We start from the raw sequence: 22,650 nt of genomic DNA on the forward strand, positions 1-22,650 counted from the left end.
CATCAAGATGGATGGAGCACCATGAGCAAAGGTCCTGTGGCAGAAGAGAGCACGGTACGTTTGAGCAACTGGGAGGCCAGTGTGCCTGGAGTGCAGCAAACGTGGGCCTGGAAGAGACAGCGGCTGGGTCATGTAGGGCCCAGTGGGCCAAACTGGGACTTCCGTTCTCCATTTTAAGAACAGCGAAAAGCTTTCATTTATGTTTTGAAAGGGTGACTTTGGCTGCAGGCTGGAGAACTGATGGGGTGGAGGCATTGGTCAAGAATGGACGTCTACACCCCAGTCGGAGGACTGTGTTCGTTCTTGAAGTCGGTGACGGTGGAGGGTTGAGCTAGGGTGGGGCAGAGACATGGAGACAAGCGAACTGGTTTGTGAACTACTTCAGAGATGAAAGAGATTTGACTTGGGAAGAGACCTATTAGCCCAAGTAAGGGAGAGGGAAGTGTCATGAACAACTCCTGCAGTGTTCCTCTCCCTACAGGTCAGGAATGGTGAATTTCTGTGAGAAATGGGGAATGCCAGAAGGGGACTGGGTTGAGGGGAAGATCCTGATTTCGGTTTTGGGCTTGTTGAGTTTGGAGTGATGCCTTGGATATCTTGTTGAGTGATGCCAAGATATCCAAGTAGTGATATCAACTAGGCAGCTTTATATATATGGGTTCAGAGCTTGGAAAGGGCGACTGGAGATGTTACTTCATGAGTCACCTGTGCATAGGTGATCCGTGGGGCCAGAGGGCTGGAGGGCAGCCCCCAGGGAGAACGGGCTGAGCGAGAGGTGCAGCAGCCTAAGGACTAAGCTTTGAGGAACTTCAACGGTGAGCGGTCCAGCAGGGGAGCTCGATCCTGCAGGGGAGCCAGAGCAAGAGTGGCCTGAGGTGGGAAGGCCAGAATGTCCAACAATGTCCAACTCTGCTGAGAATCCAAGCAAGAGAAGGGCTCGAAAGCATTTACTGGATTTAGTGCCAGGGAAGTCATTGGTGACTTTAGCAAGAGCTGTTACTATAAGCCAGTGGTTGTCAACCTGGGGCAATTTATACCCCCCGCCCCCTTTCTGGGGTAGTTGGAAATGTCTGGATGTTTTTTTTTTTGCCATCACAACTTAAGATGGAGATATGCTACTGGCATCTAGAAGTAAGAGGCCAGGGATGCTGCTAAACCTTTTATAATACATAGGACAGCCTCCTACAACAAAGAATGATCTGGCCTCAGTTGTCAACAGCACCAGGGCTGAGAAATCCTGCAGAAGAGTAATGAGATGGGAACCTCATTAGAATGGAGGTGACTGGAATAGTCACTTCTCAGAAGTTTGATTAGAAATAAGTGGAGGAGAGAGACAGGAAGGGTGATGGCTGAGGGAAGACTGGGGCCAAGGGAGTTTGTTAATGAGACATTAACTTCCTTAAAAAACCCAATGGAGGGAGTCCTGCTGAAGAAATGATTGAATATACAGTAGAGATAAGGCGTGATGGGTAAGCTTTTATATTACCTAAGAAGGTTCACATGGAGACACTGGTTGTAGAAAGGAAGTGGGCCAACATCTTGTCTGTCCCCGGAGGGATACCCTAGAGATTTGGAGCAGGTGAAGGGAGGTGACTATAGTAGGCCAAACAATGGCTCTCCAAAGATGGCCGTGTCCAGATCCCTGGAACTTGTGAATGTGTTATATGGTAAAAGGAACTTTGCACACGTGATCAAGTTAAGGACCTTGAGATGGAGAAATTATCTTGGCTTATTGGGGTGGGCCCACTGCAGTTACAAGCATCTTTATGAGAGGGAGGCAGGAGAGTTAGAGTCAGAAAGAAAAGATTGGAAGACCCTATGCTGCTGGCCTTGAAGATGGAGAAGGAGCTAAGGCCTGCAGAGTCTACAAAAGGCCAGGAAACAGAGTCTTCCCTCAAGCCACCTGAAAAAAACTCAGCCCTGCCAACACCTTGATTTTAGGATTCCTTACTTCCAGAAAAGGAAGACAATAAAATTGTGTTGTTTTAAGCCACCGTGTTTGTGGCCGTTTGTTACAGCAGTAGTAGGGCACTAATCCAGTGGGCTTGTGTTTGGGGGCACATCTGCTAAAATGTGCAGAGAGGCCCGTGTACCGCAAAGGCCCGTGTACTGAGACTGAGGAGAAGGCGAGTTCAGGTTGGGATGGGTAGAGATGGAGGTGCCCTCGAGATGCCCAGGTGGCGCTGTCCCGAGGCACGTCGGTGTGTGTGGGTCAGCAGCCGAGGGCAGATGCCTGGGTATGGAGGGAAAACCAAGCATATAAATATATGCAGCTGAAGCCCTGGGAAGGGTTGAGCGGTGGGGTCAGTGCTGCAGAGGGCGAGAAGCTTGAGGATCGAGAGCCCATTGGCACACAGGTCTTGGTGTCCTTGGCAGGGGCAGTTTCACGGGTGGAAGCCACATTGCCGTGGATTGAGATGTGAGTGGGAGGTGAGGAGGGGCAGCCAGCAAGGGTGATTGGCTGTTTTCAAAGTCTGGCTGCTCATTGAGCAATTATTATATGCCAGGTGTATACCACATTCTCCCTCAAAACAGTCCCACGGGTGGAGGTGGCTGCCCTTCTCGTTCAGATAAGGGAACCCGGGACTGAAGAGGTCAAGCAAGCAGCCCCAACTTCCGTAGCTGGTACCTGTCAGACCTTGGGTTCCTTCAAAGACAGCATCCCTCCGTGATGCCTGGGGCTTTAAGGAGTTCCATCGTGGGGAGACATGCCTAAGGAGGGGGAGCAGTGAATGTGGTTATGTGTCCAAATTCAGTCTATCCTCACAGACACAGAGCAACTCCCATGCACTGGGCACTGAGCAGGAAGTTCTGGAGGTAACACAAATACAAGAAGTTTGCTCTCTGTTTTTTGTTTTTTGGTTTTTTTTTTTTGCGGTACACGGGCCTCTCACCACTGTGGCCTCTCCCGTTGCGGAGCACAGGCTCTGGACACGCAGGCTCAGCGGCCATGGCTCACGGGCCCAGCACGTGGGATCCTCCCGGACCAGGGCACGAACCCGCGTCCCCTGCATCGGCAGGCGGACTCTCAACCACTGTGCCACCAGGGAAGCCCTGCTCTCTGTTTTTACAGAGCCTTTGGTTCAGCCACAGGGAGCGGGGACTGAGGTAGATGGGGAGGCAGGAGGCCTATTCCCAACCCAGAGTTTTGCTGGTGATTGTGGTTCTGCAGTAGGCTGTAGGGGTAGGCAGAAGGGGAGTTGGTTTTGGCTGGGCAAATTGGGGATGGGTTTTGAAGGATGGGTAGGAGTTCAGCAGAGGAGGCTGATGCCTTCTCAGCCTGCAGGAAAATCTCAGGGGAGAAAAATCTAGCGTCATGCCCAGGGAAGGGCTAGTAGGGTCCCCTTCTTTCCCATCAGAGTCTACCCTTTGGGACAGCCCAGCCAGGAAAGGTTGGAGTCTCTAAAGCGGATAGCTTCCCCAGGTTCGTGGCCTGGCGTGGGTCCAGGTCTGGAGAAAAGGGATAATAGGAAGCTCTGGAGTTTGCAGCGTGGTCATAGACCAGCTCCATCTGCTCGTGGCCTGTCGTTCAGGGGCAGGGCTAGAGGCAGCAATGTTGCTTCCTTGGAGGTTCCTTCCACGGGCCTCTGAGCTGCAGCATACGCATGGGTGCAGGGACAGTATGGCTGGAGGTCGCAGGACCACGTGGAGGCTTTGACCTTTGTGATGCAGAGAAGTGAGAGGCGTTGAAGCCTGTGTGTGTGTGTGTGTGTGTGTGTGTGTGTGTGTGTGTCTGTCCTCAGTTGGGGCCTCAGCTGGGGAAAAGCAGGAATGAGGAATGGCTCTGCCTGCTCAGATGATGGGTTGGCTGAATGGTGCGAGAGGGGGAAAGGTGGGCTGAACGACGGCCCTGACTTTGGACCAGGATCCGGAAACTCCACATCCTAAATAAACTGCATTCATCTGTCAAATCCTGTCCCAAAGCTATACTTGTCTGTTCTTGACCTTCTGCCTGCCTTCCAAAGCTCTGGCCTCCGTCCAACACAACACATTTCCTTCCATAACTCAGTATATAGAGTCCCCTCCAGCAGAAACGATGGTGGTGCTGCAAGGATAAGCATAGCCGTTAATGCTTATTGAGTGCCTACTACGTGTCTGGGTCTGTACTCAGCACTTCACAGGATGATCTCATTTGATCCTAGCGATGCCCCTGTGAAGCAGGTATTGTTCTATCCATTGCACAGCTGAGAAAACTGAGGCCTGGAGAGGATGAGTCATTCTGCACAAAGCTAAACGGCTAGTGAGTAGCTGAGCTGGGGTTCAAACCTGGGCAGTGTGCCTCCAGAACCCACCTTCTCATTCGGCCTCCTGGTCCTCTCCACCTCCCTTACTTGTCGGGCCTATGCCTACATCCTGGCCTTGGTCGACTCTGTTCCACTCATCCTTCCTGCCCAGTACAAGGTCCCTCTCCACCTCCCCTCAACCTGGAGGAAAGCTGGTCCCACTGTGTACAGTGTGCTGCAGGGACAGGGCCCGGGTTGAGATGCACCAAATGGCCATTTCCACTTTGCATCTCTCCTTCATGGCCTGGCCTCCTTGGAAGGAGTTTTGCTCTCACTTCTGACTGTTTAGAAAAGAAATTCCCCTTCCTCTGCTTACTCATCTCACTGGAAATCATAGACTCCATAAGTCATTGCCAAGGTTGCCAGGCTGCCCTCGGGCACTGCAGGCCAGAGACGATGCTGCAGGCATGAGATGCTTGCGGAGCGCCAGGCAGCCATATGGTTTGGTAAGAGGCAGAGAAAGAGGAGGCCAGCACAGGGTTTCTGTTTCAGCTTTTCACTGAGACCCAGTCTGGTTCCAGAAGGGATTTAGGGCAGCCTAGCAGCATATATCAAATATAACATGATAGCATATTAAAACTGAGAGAGAGAGAAGAAAGAAAAACAAGGGTGGAGACCCTAAATGGAGCCAGGAATGAGGCTAAAAATGCATACCATAATGACCTGTGTGTGCACTTTTAGCTATAGAAGGTCCCAATCCGGCAGCCACTGGGGAAAGGCAAGCCTGCTTAGCTACCAGTACTTTCTGGCCATAACTCGAGAAGTCCCAGGTAGCTCCCGAGGAGGTCTCCTTTTCCGGGTAGAGACTGGATGGGAGATTTCCCAGGCCTCCTTATAAAGAAGACACTGTGTGGTGGGATTGTTCCCCCGCAGTCAGCCAGCCTCTCTGCCTGCCAGGCTCCTACTGTTCTGGGGAGAAGCAGACGTGAAATGGGGTTTCAGTGTTTTCCATTTCAGCTTCCATCGTAAAAATGGAGATTTATTTTAAAACTTGAAATTGGATGTGCAAAAGCTCATGACGCCCTCCAGAAGAGAGTCTGAGAAATCCCGAGTAGCTGGGATAGATGAAGTGTGAGCAGACAGTTGCAACAGGGCAAGATGTCAGCGGGAGCAGGGGGTGGGGTGGGGCTCAGAGAAGGGAAGAACAAGGGGCTGGTCCAGGAAGGAAAGAAGGCCCATTTGAAACAGGTTGGGCTTCTGTGTGTGTGTGAGAGAGTCTGAGCAAGTGAGTTTCATGCTTATTTGTTAATTTCTATTAACTCTTTTTTCTGAAAATTTCAAACTCTACAGAAGTATGAGAATAGTATGATCAACAGCCACACACCCTGCATCTAGATTCGCCCGCTGCTAACATTTTATAACAATTGCTTCAGTCTCTCTCCATATATCTACCTATAGGCACGTGCACGCACGCGCGCGCACACACACATTCTTTTTCGTTGGGTTTTTCTGAACTGTTTGAGATGTAGTTCCAGACATCAGGCTTCATGGGCTATGCAGTGTCTGTCACCGCTACCCAGCTCTGCCTTTGTGCCATGAAAGCAGCCGTAGACAGCACATGAATGAATGAGCGTTGCTGGGTTCCAATAAAACTTTATTTGTAAGCACTGACATGTGAATTTCATATAAGTTCAAATGAAATTTGAGTTTCACAAGTTTTGAAAATCAAATGAAATTATACGAAGAAAAAATTTTTTCAATTATTAAAAAAACAACAAGCAAAACCACACTTAGCTCACAGGCTGTATAAAAATAGATGAGGAGCTGGATTTGACCTGCCAGCAGTAGTTTGCTGACCCCTGTCCTGTATAATCACAATATAATTATTATATTCAGGAAATTTAACCATGGATACAGTACTGTCTCAACTACAATCCATATTCAGATTTTCCCAATTGCCTTGCGTAACGGCCTTGGTAGTTTTCCCTCCATTCAGGACCCGCTCAAGCATCACACATTGCGTTTACTTGTCATGTCTCATTAGTCTCCTTTATTCTAGAACAGTTTCCCTGCATTGTGTTTTCTCTTTCACGATATTGCTGCTTTGGAAGAGTTCAGGACAGTTGTTTGTAGAACGTTCCACAGTTTAGATTTGTCTGATTGTTTCCTCATGATAGATTCAGATTATAGATTTTTTGGCACAGAGGGTGTTTTGTCTTTCGCACCGCAGATAGCAGGAACACGTGATGTCCGTTTGTCTTCTCTTTAACCCAGTGCTTTTAGCAACTATTGTTGATTCTTGCCTGTGTCAATTATTTTTCATGGTTCAAAATGATTTGTAACCATTCCTTCTACACTTATGACTTGACATTCTTCTGTTAGGAAAAAAAAGTGCTCAACTTTCTCCCCCACCCCATTCCTTAAAGTTATTTTTAGTATCAGTATGGACTCAAGGATTCTTTTTTTTCTTCAGTGTGTTCTGGTCCATTCCCGTCATTATTCATTTTGAGCTTTAAATTGCCCTAGATTTGGCCAACAGGAACCCGTTCAGACTGGCTTCTTGTCCTTCTTTTAGTATTTCCTTACTTCCTGTGCAAAGAAGTTCTTTTTTTTTTTTTTTTTTTCCATGCCACGTGGCATGCAGGTTCTTTAGTTCCCTGACCAGAGATCGAACCCGTGCCTCCTGCAGTGGAAGCTCAGAGTCTTAACCACTGGACTGCCAGGGAAGTCCCAAAGAAGATGTTCTAGCCGTCTCTCTTAGGAGCTCTAATTTGCTTTAGTGAGAAATGGTATTTAGAATTCAAATCTCTGGGCACTAGGTGTGTGCATTGCTCCTGGGGTGTCCTTGCTTCTAAGCCTGAACTAGGTTTTGAGGGATGGGTTGAAGTGAGTGGCCAACAGAGTCAGGAAATGAGGGAACACGGAATCACAAGCAGTGGGCATAGCATGTGCAAAGGCCCAGGGGCACATGTGTAAGTTGAGGTGCGGAATGGTAATGGGGTATAGCAGAAGTACAGGATGTGCTTAGAAGGAAAAGTGGAAGATGATGCTAGAAAAAAGTTGCTTTTCTCATGTTCTAAGATGTTATGGATCTTCAAACACTATTGATTCAATATCAGCTTTTCCAGGAATAAAAATATGTACCTCAACCCTAAGATTCCTCTTAATATCAGAAGCATTAAATGGCTTGGCTTGTATAACTTTTATAAATGCTGGTAGTTTGGTTACTGAATCATGAACCAAACCAAAGATATCCCCCCCCCCAACCCCAAATATAATATGCTAGTGAACTAGTTTTGGCTGGAACTGAGTCTGTAATTCTCACACTCTATTATATGGAACAAAAATAAAGCATGAAAAACTATCCTGAACTCTTCTGAATTTTCACTATAAGCCGGCTTCTAACTTGACCTTCAACATTCCTTGTCTCCTGAGCACTTCCACTGCAGTTGTGTTTCGCACTCTTGTTACACTGAGGCCACTTTTAAAAATATATGTATATATTTTACTATAGTTACTGTGCTGTACATTACATACCCAGGAGTAATTTATTTTGACCACCTTTCCTGCATTTTGACAACACCCCACCTCCCGCCTCTGGCAATAACCCGTTTTCTGTATCTATGAGTTCAGGGTTTGTTTGCTTGTTGTTTCAGATTCCACATATAAGTGCGATCATACGGCATTTGTCTTGATCTCACTTATTTGTCTTAGCACAATGCCTTCAAGGCCCATCCATGCCATTGCACATGGCAGGATTTCCTTCCTTTTTATGGCTGAAAAATATTCCTTTGTATATCTATCCACATATTCTTTATCCATTCATCCGTTGATGGGCACTTAGGTTGTTTCCATTTCTTGGCTGTTATAAATAATGCTGCAGTGAACATGGGGGTGTAGATATCTTTTTGTGTTAAGTTTCCATCGGTTAAATACCCAGAAGTGGAATTAGTGGATCATATGGCAGTTCTATTTTTCATTTTTTAAGGAGCCTCCATACTGGTTTCCATAGTGGCTGCACCAATTTACATTCCCAAAACAGTGCTCAAGGGTTCCCTTTTCTCCACATCCTCGTCAACACTTGTTATTTCTTGTCTTTTTGGTGAAAGCCATTCTGAGAGGTGTGAACTGGTGTCTCGTTGTGGTTTTAATTGCATTTCCCTGATGACTGGTGATGTTGAGCATCTTTGCATGTGCACTTTGGTCAGGTGTCTGACTTTTATTCTTTATGGGGTCCCAGTGTTACATTAATTTTATTCTAAAGTTACTTTAAAAGGTTTAAACATAAAAAACTAGATAAACACATTTCTTATAGCTTTTAAACAACTGTAAAACCGAGACAGACTTAAAAATATAAAATGAACAGAACTATACAAACCAACATAATTCAAATGAACAAAATCAATGTCCTGTGTTGGATAATGTTTTACTGAAACTAACGTGCTGTTTATAGGGTAAATACTACTTAGACACAGCTTCTTCCGCATTTGGCATGCCTGTGCTTTTGTGTGCCACGTGACACTTTTCTTTGTTTGTCTCTATTTAAAACACTGGGAAATCTTTCATTAATGCAACTGCTGCGATGTTTCTTAGTCTTTGCCAGAATGCATCATTTACATATTAAACTTGGTATCTGTTCTTTTTTCATCGGCTCATGGCAAGTAGTCACAATTGGTGTTGTACAGCCAGCTGTTACGATGGGACAAGCAGTGGAATAGAATGGAGCTCTGTAAACTTTTTGTGTTAAGAGGCCAGATAGTAAGTATTTTAGACTTTGTGGCCCATACAGTGTCTGTCACACTACTCAATCCTGCCATTGCAGTGTGAGAGCAGCCGGAGGTGTGTGCGTTCTAGTAAGACTTTGTTTATGGAGACTGAAATGTGAATTCCGCGTAATTTTCACATGATGAAATAGTCTTCTTTTGATTTATTTTCAACCATTTAGAAATGTACAAACCATTCTTAGCTGGTGGGCTGTACAAAACAGTTGGGGGTTGCTGGATTAAGCCTGCAGGCCCTGGTTTGCTGACCCCTGGCGTATAGAACAACAATCATTGAGCCCTGCTGGGGTATCTGCTGGTTGATTGCAGATCCTCATTGATTCTGGTGTGTCCACTGGTTCCCTGCGGTTGGGCTGGTTTAGTTGGGCTTGGCTGCTCACCGGGGGCCAAGTCTGCTCCAAGTGTGTCTGTTCTGGGCCCAGACTGAAGAAGCAGAGGCTCCCTGGGGAAGCTCTTCTCATCCCGGAGGCAAGCCCACCCTCACAAGCACGTTTCAAGCCCGTGTCTGCATCATGCGTGTTAACACCCCATTGGCCAAATAAGTCACGTGGCTGAACCCAAGGTCAAGGAGTGAAGAAGTATGGGCCACCTGTAAGACAGAGTCTAGTGCGGAGTCACACGGCCAGGGTGATAGGGAGGGGCGAGAGCTGCGCCAAGAATTCAGTCTACCACGGGTGCCAACTCAGTCACAAGCACAATACTCTTTTTTTAATTTTTTTTTGGCTGCGCTATAGGGCTTGCGGGATCTTCGTTCCCAGATCAGGGATCTAACCCAGGCCCCCTGCGGTGGAAGCGTGGAGTTTTAACCACTGGACCACCAGGGAGTTTCCACAAGCACAGTACCCTTGTGGGGCAGAAATCTCACGGGGATTCCCATGTATTGATTTTTTTTTTTTTAAGGAAAACATTGAATTAAACATTCTGAGAACTTTTGGATCTTGAGAACATGTCCAAAGACCCGACTTTGAGAAACACTCATCTCTAGTGAACTTTCTGGCTTTAATAACAGGGGTTTGGGGGTTTCCTGGTGTTTGAAAATTCCTCCAGGAGAAGTCTTGTCTGATTTATACCCCCAGAGCCAAATTCAGCACCACTTAAACCCCGGTGGGTCCTCAGCAAATGCTAGTTAGGGTTGGTGGGCAAGCATCATAATAATAGCAACAACAATTGCTGTTGTTCGTTGGGCACTGAAGGATTTGTGTGTCTTAATTCTTGTATCCTCACAACCGTTCTATGGGATAGGTATTATCATCCCCCTTTTACAGACTGGGAAACTGGGGCTTAAAGGGCCAGGTTACTTGTCTGAGGCCATGCAGTGTGGAAGCAGGTCTCCGAACCAAAGCTTGAGCTCCTAATCTCCAACCCCGAATGTGACTGTCTAGATGCCCACGTGACATCTGTCGGTCTTCCCACTGCCACCGACACACCCTTTTCTCTGGGGAAGGCTTTTCAAGCCAGTGACATAAGGTCGTTTCCTTTTCCTTGTCTGATTGCTGTTGATGAAGATTTGGCAGATATTTTTAACTGCTTTATTGAGATGGAAGTCATGTCCCATACGATTCACCCATTTAAAGCGTGTCATTCAATGGTCTTTAGTATGTGCCCAGCTATGTGCAGCATCACCACAGTCGGTTTTAGTACATTTTCATCACCTCAAGAAGTAACTCCATCCTTTAGCTGTTACCCGCCTCTTCCCTTCTTTCCCTTCCAGCCCTAGGCATCCACTCCTCTACTCTTTGTCTCTATCGATTTCCCTATTCTGGACTTTTCATGTGAACGAAATCAATCATATACTATGTGGTCTTCTGTGACCAGCTTCTTTCACGTGGCTTAACGTTTTCAAGGTGTGTGTCCGCGTTGTGACAGGTATCATTCCTTTCTATGGCCGAATAATATTCTACTGTGTGGATATACCACATTTTGTTTATCTGTGCATTCTTGCGTGGGCAGTTAGGTTGTCTCCACCTTTTGGCTATTATGAATAATGCTGCTGTAAACACTTGTGTACAAGTTTCTGTGTAGACATATGTTTTCCCATCTCTTGTGTCCGTGCTTCAGAATGGAACTGTTGGGTCATATGGTAACTCTATGTTTTATTGTTTGAGGAGCTGCCAGACTGTTTCCGGAGTGACTGGACCGTTTTACATTCCCACCAACAGTATATGAGGGCTCTGATTTCTCTCTTCTGATTTCCAACATTTACTGTTACCTGCCTTTTTTTTTTCTTTTTTTTTTGCGGTACGCGGGCCTCTCACTGCTGTGGCCTCTCCCGTTGCGGAGCACAGGCTCCGGACGCGCAGGCTCAGCGGCCATGGCTCACAGGCCCAGCCGCTCCGCGGCATGTGGGATCTTCCCAGACCGGGGCACGAACCCGTGTCCCCTGCATCGGCAGGCGGACTCTCAACCACTGCGCCACCAGGGAAGCCCCGTTACCTGCCTTTTTGATTCTAACCATCCTAGTAGGTGTGAAGCAATATCTCCTTGTGGGCCTTTGGGTTTTTTCTCTGCTTTTTTCTGTCTCTTGTCCATTTCGCTGGTTATTAGGGAGAGTTGCCCATGATGGGTGTACAGGTTGTGTTCTGAATAACCCCACGGGGTGAGTTTCACACCCGCCCTGTCACCACCTCCCTCTGCCTCTGTCACCACCTCCCTCTGCCTTGTTAACCAGGAAGAACTTTCAGGTCTGTAGCATGATGTATAAAGTTTGTTGCTCGCTAATTTCTCTCTGACAGCATGCCCATTCTTATTTGCATTTTTGCTGCCTCCCAGATGGGCACATTCTCCTGGCTATCTCCCCCACCCTTGCCCCAAGACCCTCATGTCAGGCATAATGAAGAGACAGGATTCAGGCCAGTTTCCTGACCCCGCTCCACAGGTCCTGGTCCAAGGGCTCATTTCATCAGTTTCACCAACAGCCAGATTTATTACCAAGGAGAGTGAGGCTGAGTGTGTTCAGGGTAGAGGGTGGTCGTTTCTGCGGGTGCCTTTTCCAGACAGAGCAGAGGGACTTGGGAAAGGAAGAGCTGTCTGCATTGGTGACAGGGCTCTGGACTCACGTTCCTCCCACTTGAAAGAAGCGTGTTTTGGGGCTGGTCACCGTTTTCTCTGAGCTCTAGTTTTCTTATCCATCAAATGAGGGTGCACAATCTAATGGAACGTACCCCATGAGTTGCTATTATTCATGCTTGTCGCGTGCCTGGTGTGTAGTAGGTGATGAGCACGTTGCAGCCGTGTTATCTCCAGTTAGCTTCACGTGGGTTTCAGGACCGGCTGGGGGTGATGAGTGAAATTACAGTTGTAAAACCTGGATGCGGAATTTGGGATTGTATGTAAACATGCCTCATTTACCAGGTCTCCAGGGCCTTTTTGAAATTTGATAAATAGAATAAGGAAAGGAAGTACGTACAGTTGTCCCTCAGAATCGGCGGGGATTGGTTCCAGGGGCCTCCATGGATACCCAAATCCATGGGTGCTCAAGTCCCTTCTATAAAATGGTGCAGTGTTTGCATATGACCTACACATATCCTCCTATTTTAAATCATCTCTAGAATACTTATAATACCTAATACAATGTAAATGCTATGTAAATTGTTGTAAATGCTATGTAAATAGTTTCTGGTGTGTGGCAAATTTAAATTTTGCTTTTTGGAACTTCTGGAAAAAAGCTTTAAAAATAGTTTTGATCCTTGGTTGGTTGAATCCGTGGGTGTGGAACCCGCAGATACATAGCGCTGACTGTACTAATTCCATCGTCGGTTAAATGGTGGTGCGGGAGGTGTGGGGCTGCGTTAGATCATGGTTCTTGAGCCTTCGTGAGTCACCTAGGGGGTTATACTCGTATGCTCATATACTCATATGCCTAGGGGGTTATACTCATATACTCATATACCTAGGGGGTTGTACTCGTATACCTAGGGGGTTATACTCATATACCTAGGAGGTTATACTCATATATATTCATAAAATGCTATGCACATTTTAAGGGACTGCCCCCCATTCTCCTGGCCGAAGTCCATCCATAGACACCAAGTTAGGATCCCAGGCCCTGAATAATCTCAGAGGCCCCCTTTCAATTTAAGCGTTCTTCATTCCGTGTTTCTGGGCATAGCAGGAGCCAGAGTTCAAGTTCAAGTTCAGGCCGGCCTCTTTATCTCTCTACGTTTCAGCTAGCCAGCCTGGGGAAGTGGCCCGGGACTGAGGTGATGCCGCCTGCCTCCTGGGCTTCTGGGAGGAGCATCTGAGACATGTGAAAGAGCTTTGTCAACTGTCAGTGGCTTCACAGATCGTTTTTGTAACCGCTTTGCTCTACGAGGAGTTGCAGAGCTGAAAATCAGAACGTTTTATGGATTCATTGGGTTCCTGGAAAGTTGCAGGCAAATCAGGTTTTTAAAAATCCAGTCTTGCCAGCACCTGGTTATGGCACCATTTAGAGGAGTCCAACAGTGAATCCTCGATTGTGGCAGACGTTCTGCCGCAAAGCAGAATGTTCCTCCCTGTTAAAATGCCGACCTTCGCATCGGTATGCGAAAGATAATGATTTGCTCAAACCAGCAGCAAAGCTGGAAGTCCACCGGAGAGGGCCCCAGGACACGATCCTCGTTGATTCGGATGAGGTCATTCGGGGGAGCCTGGGGTGACATCCATCACTCTGCAGAGCGCTTAAGAGCAAGGGCTGTACCTGCAGAGTCTAAACTCTAGCTGCCCCACACATTTCCTTTGTGGTCTCAGGCAAGTTGCCTACTGGGTCTGAACCTCAGTTTCCTAGTCTGTAAAATGGAGACAATAGTTGTAGCTACCTTCACAGAGTTGTGAGAATTCGTGAGATCAGAGTACTTGGCGCAGTAAAATTGCTCCATCAATGGCAGCGGGTGATGTTTTATTATTGATGTCTCTGTTAATTATTACCATGGTCAGAAATAGTGTTCTAGTCCACATGGACCCATGCTTGACCCAGGGAGCCAAACCTTATGTTTTTTTATATTATTTTCTGAGGATCTGTCCACATAGCATCATAAAATTCTTAGACAGAATTTTATACGTCATTTAGGACAGACTTCCACTCAGTGGGGAAATTCTTTCTTCCGCTTCCCTGACAACGAGTCATCCTGCTACTGCTTAAATACTCCCAGTAACAAGAACCTCACCACCTCACAAGGCTTCTTGTTCCATTGCAGGACGGTTCTGCATGTTAGAACATGTATCTTAGGACCGTTCTGCATGCATATCCCTCGCGCCGAGTTCAGGCCTGTGTCCTCTAAGTGGTCCTGGTTGTGCCTGCCCTCCCCCACATTGTGGTCCTTCCCACATTTGATGATGGATCTGCTTTCTCTAGCCTCTTCTTCTCCAGTCTAAGGGACCCTCTTACCATGCAGGTCGTCCTTCTCTGGTCAGGCCCAGGTTATCAAAGTCCTTCTCACATCACAGTGTTCAGAGTCTGGGCTGGTCCAGGAAGTGCTGGGTTCAGAAGGGCCAAGGAATCGACCTTGAAGGATGAGGCAAAGGAGGATGCTGGGAAACCAGTGTTCTTGGGCTTGGTCCCGAGCATCTGGCCCTGACCGGGTCTTCGTGGACCATCTCAGTCGCAGGACTTGAGGCCCACAGCCCGCTGTCTACTCGGATGGCAGGGCTAATGAGTAACATGTGATGTGCTCTAAATACCCTCTGTGATCCTGCGCGCCCCTGCTTCCTCCACCTAGAACCCCCTCGCCCTCTTCTTCTCCAAGACTGCAGCTTAGATCCCACACCCTCTGAGAAAGTCCTCCACTGACCACCAGGTACAGGGCTCCAGCTCTGCGCTCCCGTGTTCCACAGAATTCCCCACCACACTGCTGACCACGCGACAGCACAGTGGCCTCTCTTCTGCATCCCCTGGACTGTGAGTTTTGTGAGAGCAAAGACATTGTCTTCCCAGATCACCATTTTATCCCCAGAGCCTGTCGCTGTAGCTGCTCCCTTGGTGATATTTGCTGAATGAATGAATGCTCGACTGGAGAAAATCCTGACTGACAGGGACGATAAGCCAAGAAACATCCCTCAGCAAACCTGGAGATCTTAGGGGGATCTGAAGCCAGCAACAGAGACCTTAGGCAGCTCCTGTGTCCCTCACGGCTCCCACTCAGGCCTCTCGGCCCAGCTGAAGCTGCAAAAAGTCTGATTACAACTACTGTTGACCCCTACCACCCAGAATTAATCATAACGAACATTTGGTCCCTTTAATAATCACCATGACGATCACAGTGCTAATAGAGACCTCTTATGGAGTGCCTCCAAATCAGTCATTATGGCAGTGCTGCAAGGTTGGTTTTTACCCCTTTTTACAGGGGAGGAAACTGAAGCCTGACCAGGGAAGTCACTTGCCCAAGACCACTCAGCTTGTCAGTGGTGACGCTGAGACTCTGGCCGATTCCTCGGGCTCCGTGACTCTCACTACCCACTAGGTGCTCTTGCTACTGGCTGCGGGACCTACAGATGCTTCTCTTTTCCCCGCGGAGAGAAAGGAGCAACCTGGAAATGATAATGAAGCGTGATTAGTATTATGATAAAGCACAGGGTTCCCTGAGATTCCAGGGGAAGGTCCCTGTAGACTGGGGTGTCATCTGGGGAGATTGCCAGGGGAGGGGAAGCCTGAGCTGCATGTTTTCTCTTTTTTTGTCTGAGAGTTTTAAGCCACGGAGACAGTATAGTCTTGTAGCTAGACAAACAGAGCAAAAGCTTCATCCTCCTTCCCTCTGCCCTCCCCTCTAGAGGTAACCAGAGGTGAGAGTTTGACACGCATCTCCCAGGCTGTCTATGCACGTACAAACATACGGAGTGATGTGCTAGCAAATATTTACCAGCCTGCTGCTGCCTGATGGTTGTACTGCAGGATACATGTGCCAGTTTTCTTGATGTCAAGGCTCCCAGCATGGCTGGTTTCAAGCTGCCAACATGAAGGCATTAAATGAGTAGCTGGGAAGAGATATATCATGACAGTTATTCTATAGTATTTCTACCATGCGGATACGGTAGATGCCAATACCCTCGAGAACATTGATATCGTAAAATATAGTAAAATAATCAGGAAACTTTGGGTATAGATTACCTTTGTAAAAATAGAATGTATTGAATTGTAAGTTTATATAATTTAATGTTTAATGATGGCTGCGTTTCACAACTGGTTCATGAGATTCTGGAAAACTGTGCACTCGGCGCTCGTTAGCCAGTACGAGCCAGCTCCAGCACGCCACTCATTTCCTTTATACTCAAGTATTAACAGTATATACTTTGGCTCTTCATCCAATCCTTCATTCATTCAACCAGTATTCTACCGTGTGCCGTGCCCCGTGTTAGGAACCGGGGCCAGGCCACTGTCATGAGCAGATAGCCGTGCACTTGGCCGTCACCAGCTTATGGTCTAAAGAGAAGGCAGTCAGTTACCACATTGGCAAGTAGATAAACCCTGCAATTGGGTCTCTAACAGGAAGCAACAGGACAGTGTTATAGAGATAATACTGAGAGAGGCATGTGGAGGTCAGGGTGTGGAAGGGGAGAACCTACCTGAGGCTCAGGTCAAGAAAACCTTCTTCTGAGGAAGTGACAGAAGCCGAGACCCAAAAGATAGGAAGGGACCAGCCGTGTGAAACTTAGAAAACGTTGCCAAAGTGATAATACCTTCAATTGGGTGTCATTTCTGTAAACTGTACAAACATGCAAAATGGTTCTGTACGTTGTTTTTAGAAGAAATCCTTGTATAGTGAAATTGAGAAGGTTCCGTTCCAGCTTCAGGACGGAGAGAGGGTGGGAAAGAGAATGAATTGGAGGCAGAGATGGTCTTCAACAACATCTGTGTATTTTCCTGAAGCAAGAGGAGACAGAGGTCCGGGACAGAAATGGCTGGTGGTCATTGTTTTTGGCTCTCACTGATGGGTACAAGGTGGTCAGTTACATTACTCTTTATAATTTCTGAATGCTTGAGATATTTCATGAATATCATTTTTTTTAAGAGTGGGGAAAAGAGGTGGCAGGCAGCATGATGTCTCACTCTTACAGCATTGTGGCTGCAGAAAAGTGAAGGGGGAGAGAGAGGCCTGAGAGAAGTTGGGAGGTAGGCAGGGACCAGGTCGTACAAGCCTTCAAGGCAGTGAACCTAAGTATGAATTTTATTGTAAGTACAGTGTATGCCTTCTGGAGCTGGTGGGTGACATGATCTAATTTACATTAATGGGTTCCTCTGGCTGCTTTGAGGAGAATCAGTGGAGAGTTAAAAATGGCATCAGGGAGGTTAGTAGGGACCTCTTGTAGTTGTCTGGAGGAGAGCTGATGATGGCAGGAAGCAGTGGAGACAGGAGCAGTTTTGAAATTTGGTTTGGAGGACTTGCTGAGGGATTAGATATGTGGGGATCAAGAGAGGGGGGCATGACCCCTATGTTCACAGCAGCACTATTTGCAATAGCCAAGACATGGAAGCAACCTAAATGTTCATCGACGGATGAATGGAGAGAGAAGATGTGGTACATGTACACAATGGAATATTACTCAGCCATAAAAAAGAATGAAATAATGCTATTTGCAGCAAAATGGATGGAGATTATGATACTAAGCAAAGTAAGTCAGAAAGAGAAAGACAAATACCATATGATATCACTTATATGTGGAATCTAAAAAAACGACACAAACGCACATACCTACAAAACAAAAACAGACTCACAGCTATAGAGAACAGACTTGTGGTTGCCAAGGGGGAGGGGAGGTGGGGGAGGGAAGGATTGGGAGTTTGGGATTAGCAGATGCAGACTATTATATATAGGATGGATAAACAACAAGGTCCTACTGTATATTACAGGGAACTATATTCAGTCTCCTGTGATAAACCATAATGGAAAAGAATATGAAAAAGAATATATGTATGTATAACTGAATCACTTTGCTGTACAGCAGAAACTAACACAACATTGTAAATCAACTATACTTCAATAAAATTTAAAAAAGAGGGAGGCATGAAGGATGACTTTCCTTTTTTTTTTTTTTAGCAGCTCTATGGAGATATAATTCACATACTGTACAGTTCATTCATTTCAAGTGTTACAATTCACTGGGGTTTGGTAGGGATGACTTTCTGAAACCTGAGTGGATGGTGGTTTCAAATACTGTGATGGGGAAAATGAGAGGAACAGGCTTGTGGGTGGAGCCTGAGGTGAGTTTGAGCAGCCAGTGAGATATCCAAGGGGGAGTGTCACATGGGAAATCAGGTATTCACACCTGGGGCTTGAGATGAAAATCTGTGAGTAATGAACAGATTGAGAGTGTGGAAATGGATGTGAATGTCCAGAGAAAGTATAGGTAAAGAAGATGTGTGTGGAGGGGGCATGAGGGCTTACAATTCAGATGGACTGAGGGTTCACAGTTTGAGCCCCAGCCAAAAAAAAAAGAGAAGAAAAAGAAAAAAAATGAGAGAGAGAGAGAAGGAGAGAAACATGAAGTGATCGCAGAACTGAAAACAAAGGCCCGTAGGGCTCTAGTCTAGTGCAGTCAGTTTTAGCTCCTGTAGGGTACTATGAAATAGAAGTGCCCCAGGTGAGGTGGAAAGGGGAGCCAGGTTGACTGCTTCAAATGAGAAAAAGCAAGAGGTAGGCAGACAAACTCCTACTCAAGATGAGCCTCTGGACCAAACCTCCAGAACTAATGAAGAAAACTAATGTTACAAAGACAGCCTTCAAAAACAATGACAAATGAATTCACTCTAATTAAAATAAAAATAGTAGCATATTCTGAAAATGAATTTAAAATAACTAAGATCTGAATCAGGAGTAGGTTTGACTGTGAGTCACTGAGATTCAAAATAACAGTGGCTCGAGCAAAACAGGAATTAAGTTTTCTTCTATGAATACCTTCTGAGCCTGTATTAAGTCCTCAGGAATCAAGCTTGATCCAGCTAATCACTGTCTCAATGCTTGGATTATAGCCTCATAGTCCAAGTTGATAGCTAGAGCTCCAGCCATTACATCTGCATTCCAGGCAGCAGGATAGTAGAAGCGCATATATCAGCTGTATTTTTTTTTTAAGGAATTTTGCCTTTTTAAAAAAATTTTATTTATTTATTTATTTATTTATTTATGGCTGCGTTGGCTCTTCATTTCTGTGCGAGGGCTTTCTCTAGTTGCGGCAAGTGGGGGCCACTCCTCATTGCGGTGCGCGGGCCTCTCACTATCGCGGCCTCTCTTGTTGCGGAGCACAGGCTCCAGACGCGCAGGCTCGGTAATTGTGGCTCACGGGGCTAGTCGCTCCACGGCATGCGGGATCTTCCCAGACCAGGGCTCAAACCCGTGTCCCCTGCATTGGCAGGCAGACTCTCAACCACTGCGCCACCAGGGAAGCCCTATCAGCTGTATTTTAAAGATGTTTTCAGGAAGATGACACATGACACTTCCACCTACGTTCTATTGGCCAGAACTTAGCCAAAGGAGAAGCCAAGAAATGTATTCTGTTATTACAGGTAGCCAGGTATTCGGTTATAATCCAGGGGTTCTGTTACTGTGGATGAAAGGGATAATAGATAATTAACACTCACAGCCTTAGGATCTTCAAAGAAATAAAGTAAGGATAACATCCATTAAGAAGAAAAAGACAGTGAGTTTTTATTTGTTTGTTTGAATTTAAAGCCTCTGCTCTTAGAAAGACACCACCAAAAGAGTGAATAAACAAGCCATAGACTAGGAGAAAATATTTGTAAGACATATGCCTGATAAAGGACTTGTATCCAAAATATATTTTTTAAAAACTCCCAAAACTCAACAGTAAGAAAAAACCCCACTATTTAAAAAATGGGCCAAAGATTTGAATAGACCCTTCACCAGAGAAGACAATGCAGCTGACAAATGAGTGCACAAAAAGATATTCAGTATCATTAGTCATCAGAGAAATGCACATTAAAACCACAATGAGATACTGCTTCGTACCCATCAAAATGGCTAAAATGAAAAAGCCTGTTCATACCAAGTATGTGAGGATGTGAGTCAACTGGAAATCCCGCACACAGCTGGTGGGCATGTAAAATGGTGCAACCACTTTGGAAAACAGTTTAGCAGTTTCTTAAAAGTTAGACATATTCTTACCGTGTGTCCCAGCAATTCCACTACTAATTATTTGCCTAAGAGCAATTAAAGCATATGTGTCTATACAAAGATTTATTAGTGATGTCTCTTAGCAGCTTTATTTGTAATGGCCAAAAACTAGACACAACCCAAATGTCCATCAATAAGGAGATTAAAAAAAAAAAATAGTGGCACATCCAAACAGTGGAATACTACTCACCAATACAGAGAAATAAACTCTGATACACACATCAGTAGGAACAAATCTCAAAATAATTGTGCTGAGTGAAGGTAGACATGCCTTCCGTTTGATTCTACTTGTGTAAAGTCTTGAAAACTGCAAAGTAATTTATGGTGACAGAAAGTAGCTTACTATTTGCCTGTGGACTGGGAAAGGGAGATGTGGAGAGAAGCAGGAGGGAGGGATTACAGGGGCCCTGAAGAAGTTCTTAGGGGTGATGGATATGTTTGTTATCTTGATTGTGATATATACATTTGTCAAAATTTATCAAATGTTATATTATATGTTAATTATACTTCAATAAAGCTGTTAGAAGAAGAAGGAACACAACATTATGAAACAAAAAAGAGGCAGAATAAGAAAAAATGGGTATGAAAAAGAACCAATTGAAAATCCTGGGAATGAAAAATATTGATTGCATTAAAAGTAGTCATTTTAAAATGGAAGGAAAAAATAAAATAAAAAGGAAGGCCAGAAAGAAAGGAAAAGCCTCAGCAGACAGATAAACTCTGGACCAGACAAAGTCAAAGAGAGAATGAGTGAATTGGAAGAGAGTTCTGAGAAATGTTCTGAGAGCATCACCCAGGAAGATAAAGAGGGAAAATTATGAAAGAGCAGTTGTAAGACATGGAGAATAGATTGGGCTCCTACCATATCTGTTTAATAGAAATTCTGCTGGAAGAGACTGGAGAAAATGACTGAGAAGCTGTACTCAAAAGCACAATAGCTCAGAATTTCCCAGAATTGAAATAAGTCCTTATCAAGTAATGTGCTTGGCCAGTAATGAGGAGAATTTTAAAAAGTAAATCTCCATTTCAAAACCACATAGTGAAACTGCAGAAAATCAAGAATACAGGGGAAGTCTTAAAATTTGCTATAGACAGATTATGCATGAAAGAACAACACTAGACTAACAGTAGGTTGCTTAAGCGCCTATGGCAGCCTTTTTGGTAGTCTTTATTTGTTGGAAGAAAATAAAGTTCATCTGTCTAGAATTCCATATCCAGCTGAGCTCTGATGCGAAAGTGATGATGAAATAAAGACAATTTTATAGAAGATGAAGGGGCCCATCGCAAACCCTGAGGCTCTTGAACATTTGGAGACTGGGGAGAGGAGAAGCCCTCCGAGATCACATATGCCTAGTCACCCAGTGCCAGCCTCTGTCTCCCACAGAAACCATAGAGAGAGGGGAAGGACTGAATTTAGCTGTTGGGGCAACATGATGCTATTGGAAATGCCACTTGTTGGCCATGTTGCCGGGTATTCCATCAAGATAGAGGTGGGAGATGGGATTCCTGCCGCAGCTCAGGGGTCAGTCCTGCAGCGGTGGGGGCATTGCAGTGGGAGAGCACGGGAAGGTTCTGTGTGGTGTCCTTGGGCCCTGGTCTGGAGAGGAGTCCAGAGACACGAGAGCCCCCTCGAGGATGCCCATTCTAGACTCTCTCTCTGTCTTCCAGATTGTGGACAAGAACAACCGCTACAAGTCCATTGATGGGTCAGATGAGACTAAAGCCAACTGGATGAGGTGAGTCCTGCTGTCTGCTGATTTCCCGGGAGCCTTGCCCGAACTCTGGAAAGGAGGCCAAGGGAGCATGTTGGGCCTTTAGGGTCTCCAGTGGTAGAGGTCCCTGAGGCCCCGGGACTGCTCTTTGCAGGGACGTGTCTAGCTCTGGGGGACCAACCCTCCAGCTCCCACAGGCTCTCTCAGGGGGCTGTGGAGGAGGCCTGTGGCCAGACCAGTCATTTACTGGGACACCCTTGTCAGTGTTTCTGGAGGCCCTAGGCCCCAGGCTCCTGACAGCATTCCCATGGCAGGGGTGGGGGGGAACGTGTCCCTGCCACAGGACTATGACACCTCTCACAGGCAGACTCCGGCTGGAGGGGTGCAGGAATCATCCCAGTGCAGCCCCCAGCCACCGTTTAAAAGCCCCCCAGAGAAAAGGGCACAGTCTCTAGCTCAGTTTTCGATTGCTAGACTGGTTGTGTCCATTGCTTGGGACAGAAGTTTGTGCCAGAAGAATCCTTCACGGCCAGCCAGAGAGAGCAGGGGACTGGTCCAGGGTCACCCAGAGGCGGCCGAGCTGAGCTCGGGACCGAGGGCACTCCTTTGGGTTCTGTGCTGCTGGCCTGTGTGGTGTGCTGGGGGGCCCTGCCTGGTGGGGTCAGCCAGCAGTGTGGGAGGTCGGGCTTGCCTCATCATCTCCTTGGTGGCCTCTCTCTGGGATTCAGGAGCTGTGACGGGGGTTAGGAGCTGGGTTGGGAGGGAAGGGAGGCCTCAGAGGGCTGGACCCAGGGGCAGAACCGCGCCGTGGATCAGGCCCACTGTCGGTGTTTGT

General features: G+C 46.5%; 1 protein-coding gene across 1 annotated transcript in view; it reads left to right on the plus strand.

Annotated features, from left to right (window-relative positions):
- Nucleotides 1–22,650, plus strand: part of PRDM11 (PR/SET domain 11) — a 48,802-nt gene that overhangs the window by 4,102 nt on the left and 22,050 nt on the right. Inside the window, exon 5 of the mRNA XM_029208501.1 lies at nt 21,772–21,839. Within this exon, the coding sequence (XP_029064334.1) occupies nt 21,772–21,839 (68 nt within the window). The remainder of the gene's footprint in view (nt 1–21,771; nt 21,840–22,650) is intronic.

This window comes from Monodon monoceros, unplaced genomic scaffold (genome assembly GCF_005190385.1).
Source record: "Monodon monoceros isolate NGI ecotype Baffin Bay Population unplaced genomic scaffold, NGI_Narwhal_1 Super_Scaffold_7, whole genome shotgun sequence".
NCBI classification, from domain to species: Eukaryota; Metazoa; Chordata; class Mammalia; order Artiodactyla; family Monodontidae; genus Monodon; species Monodon monoceros.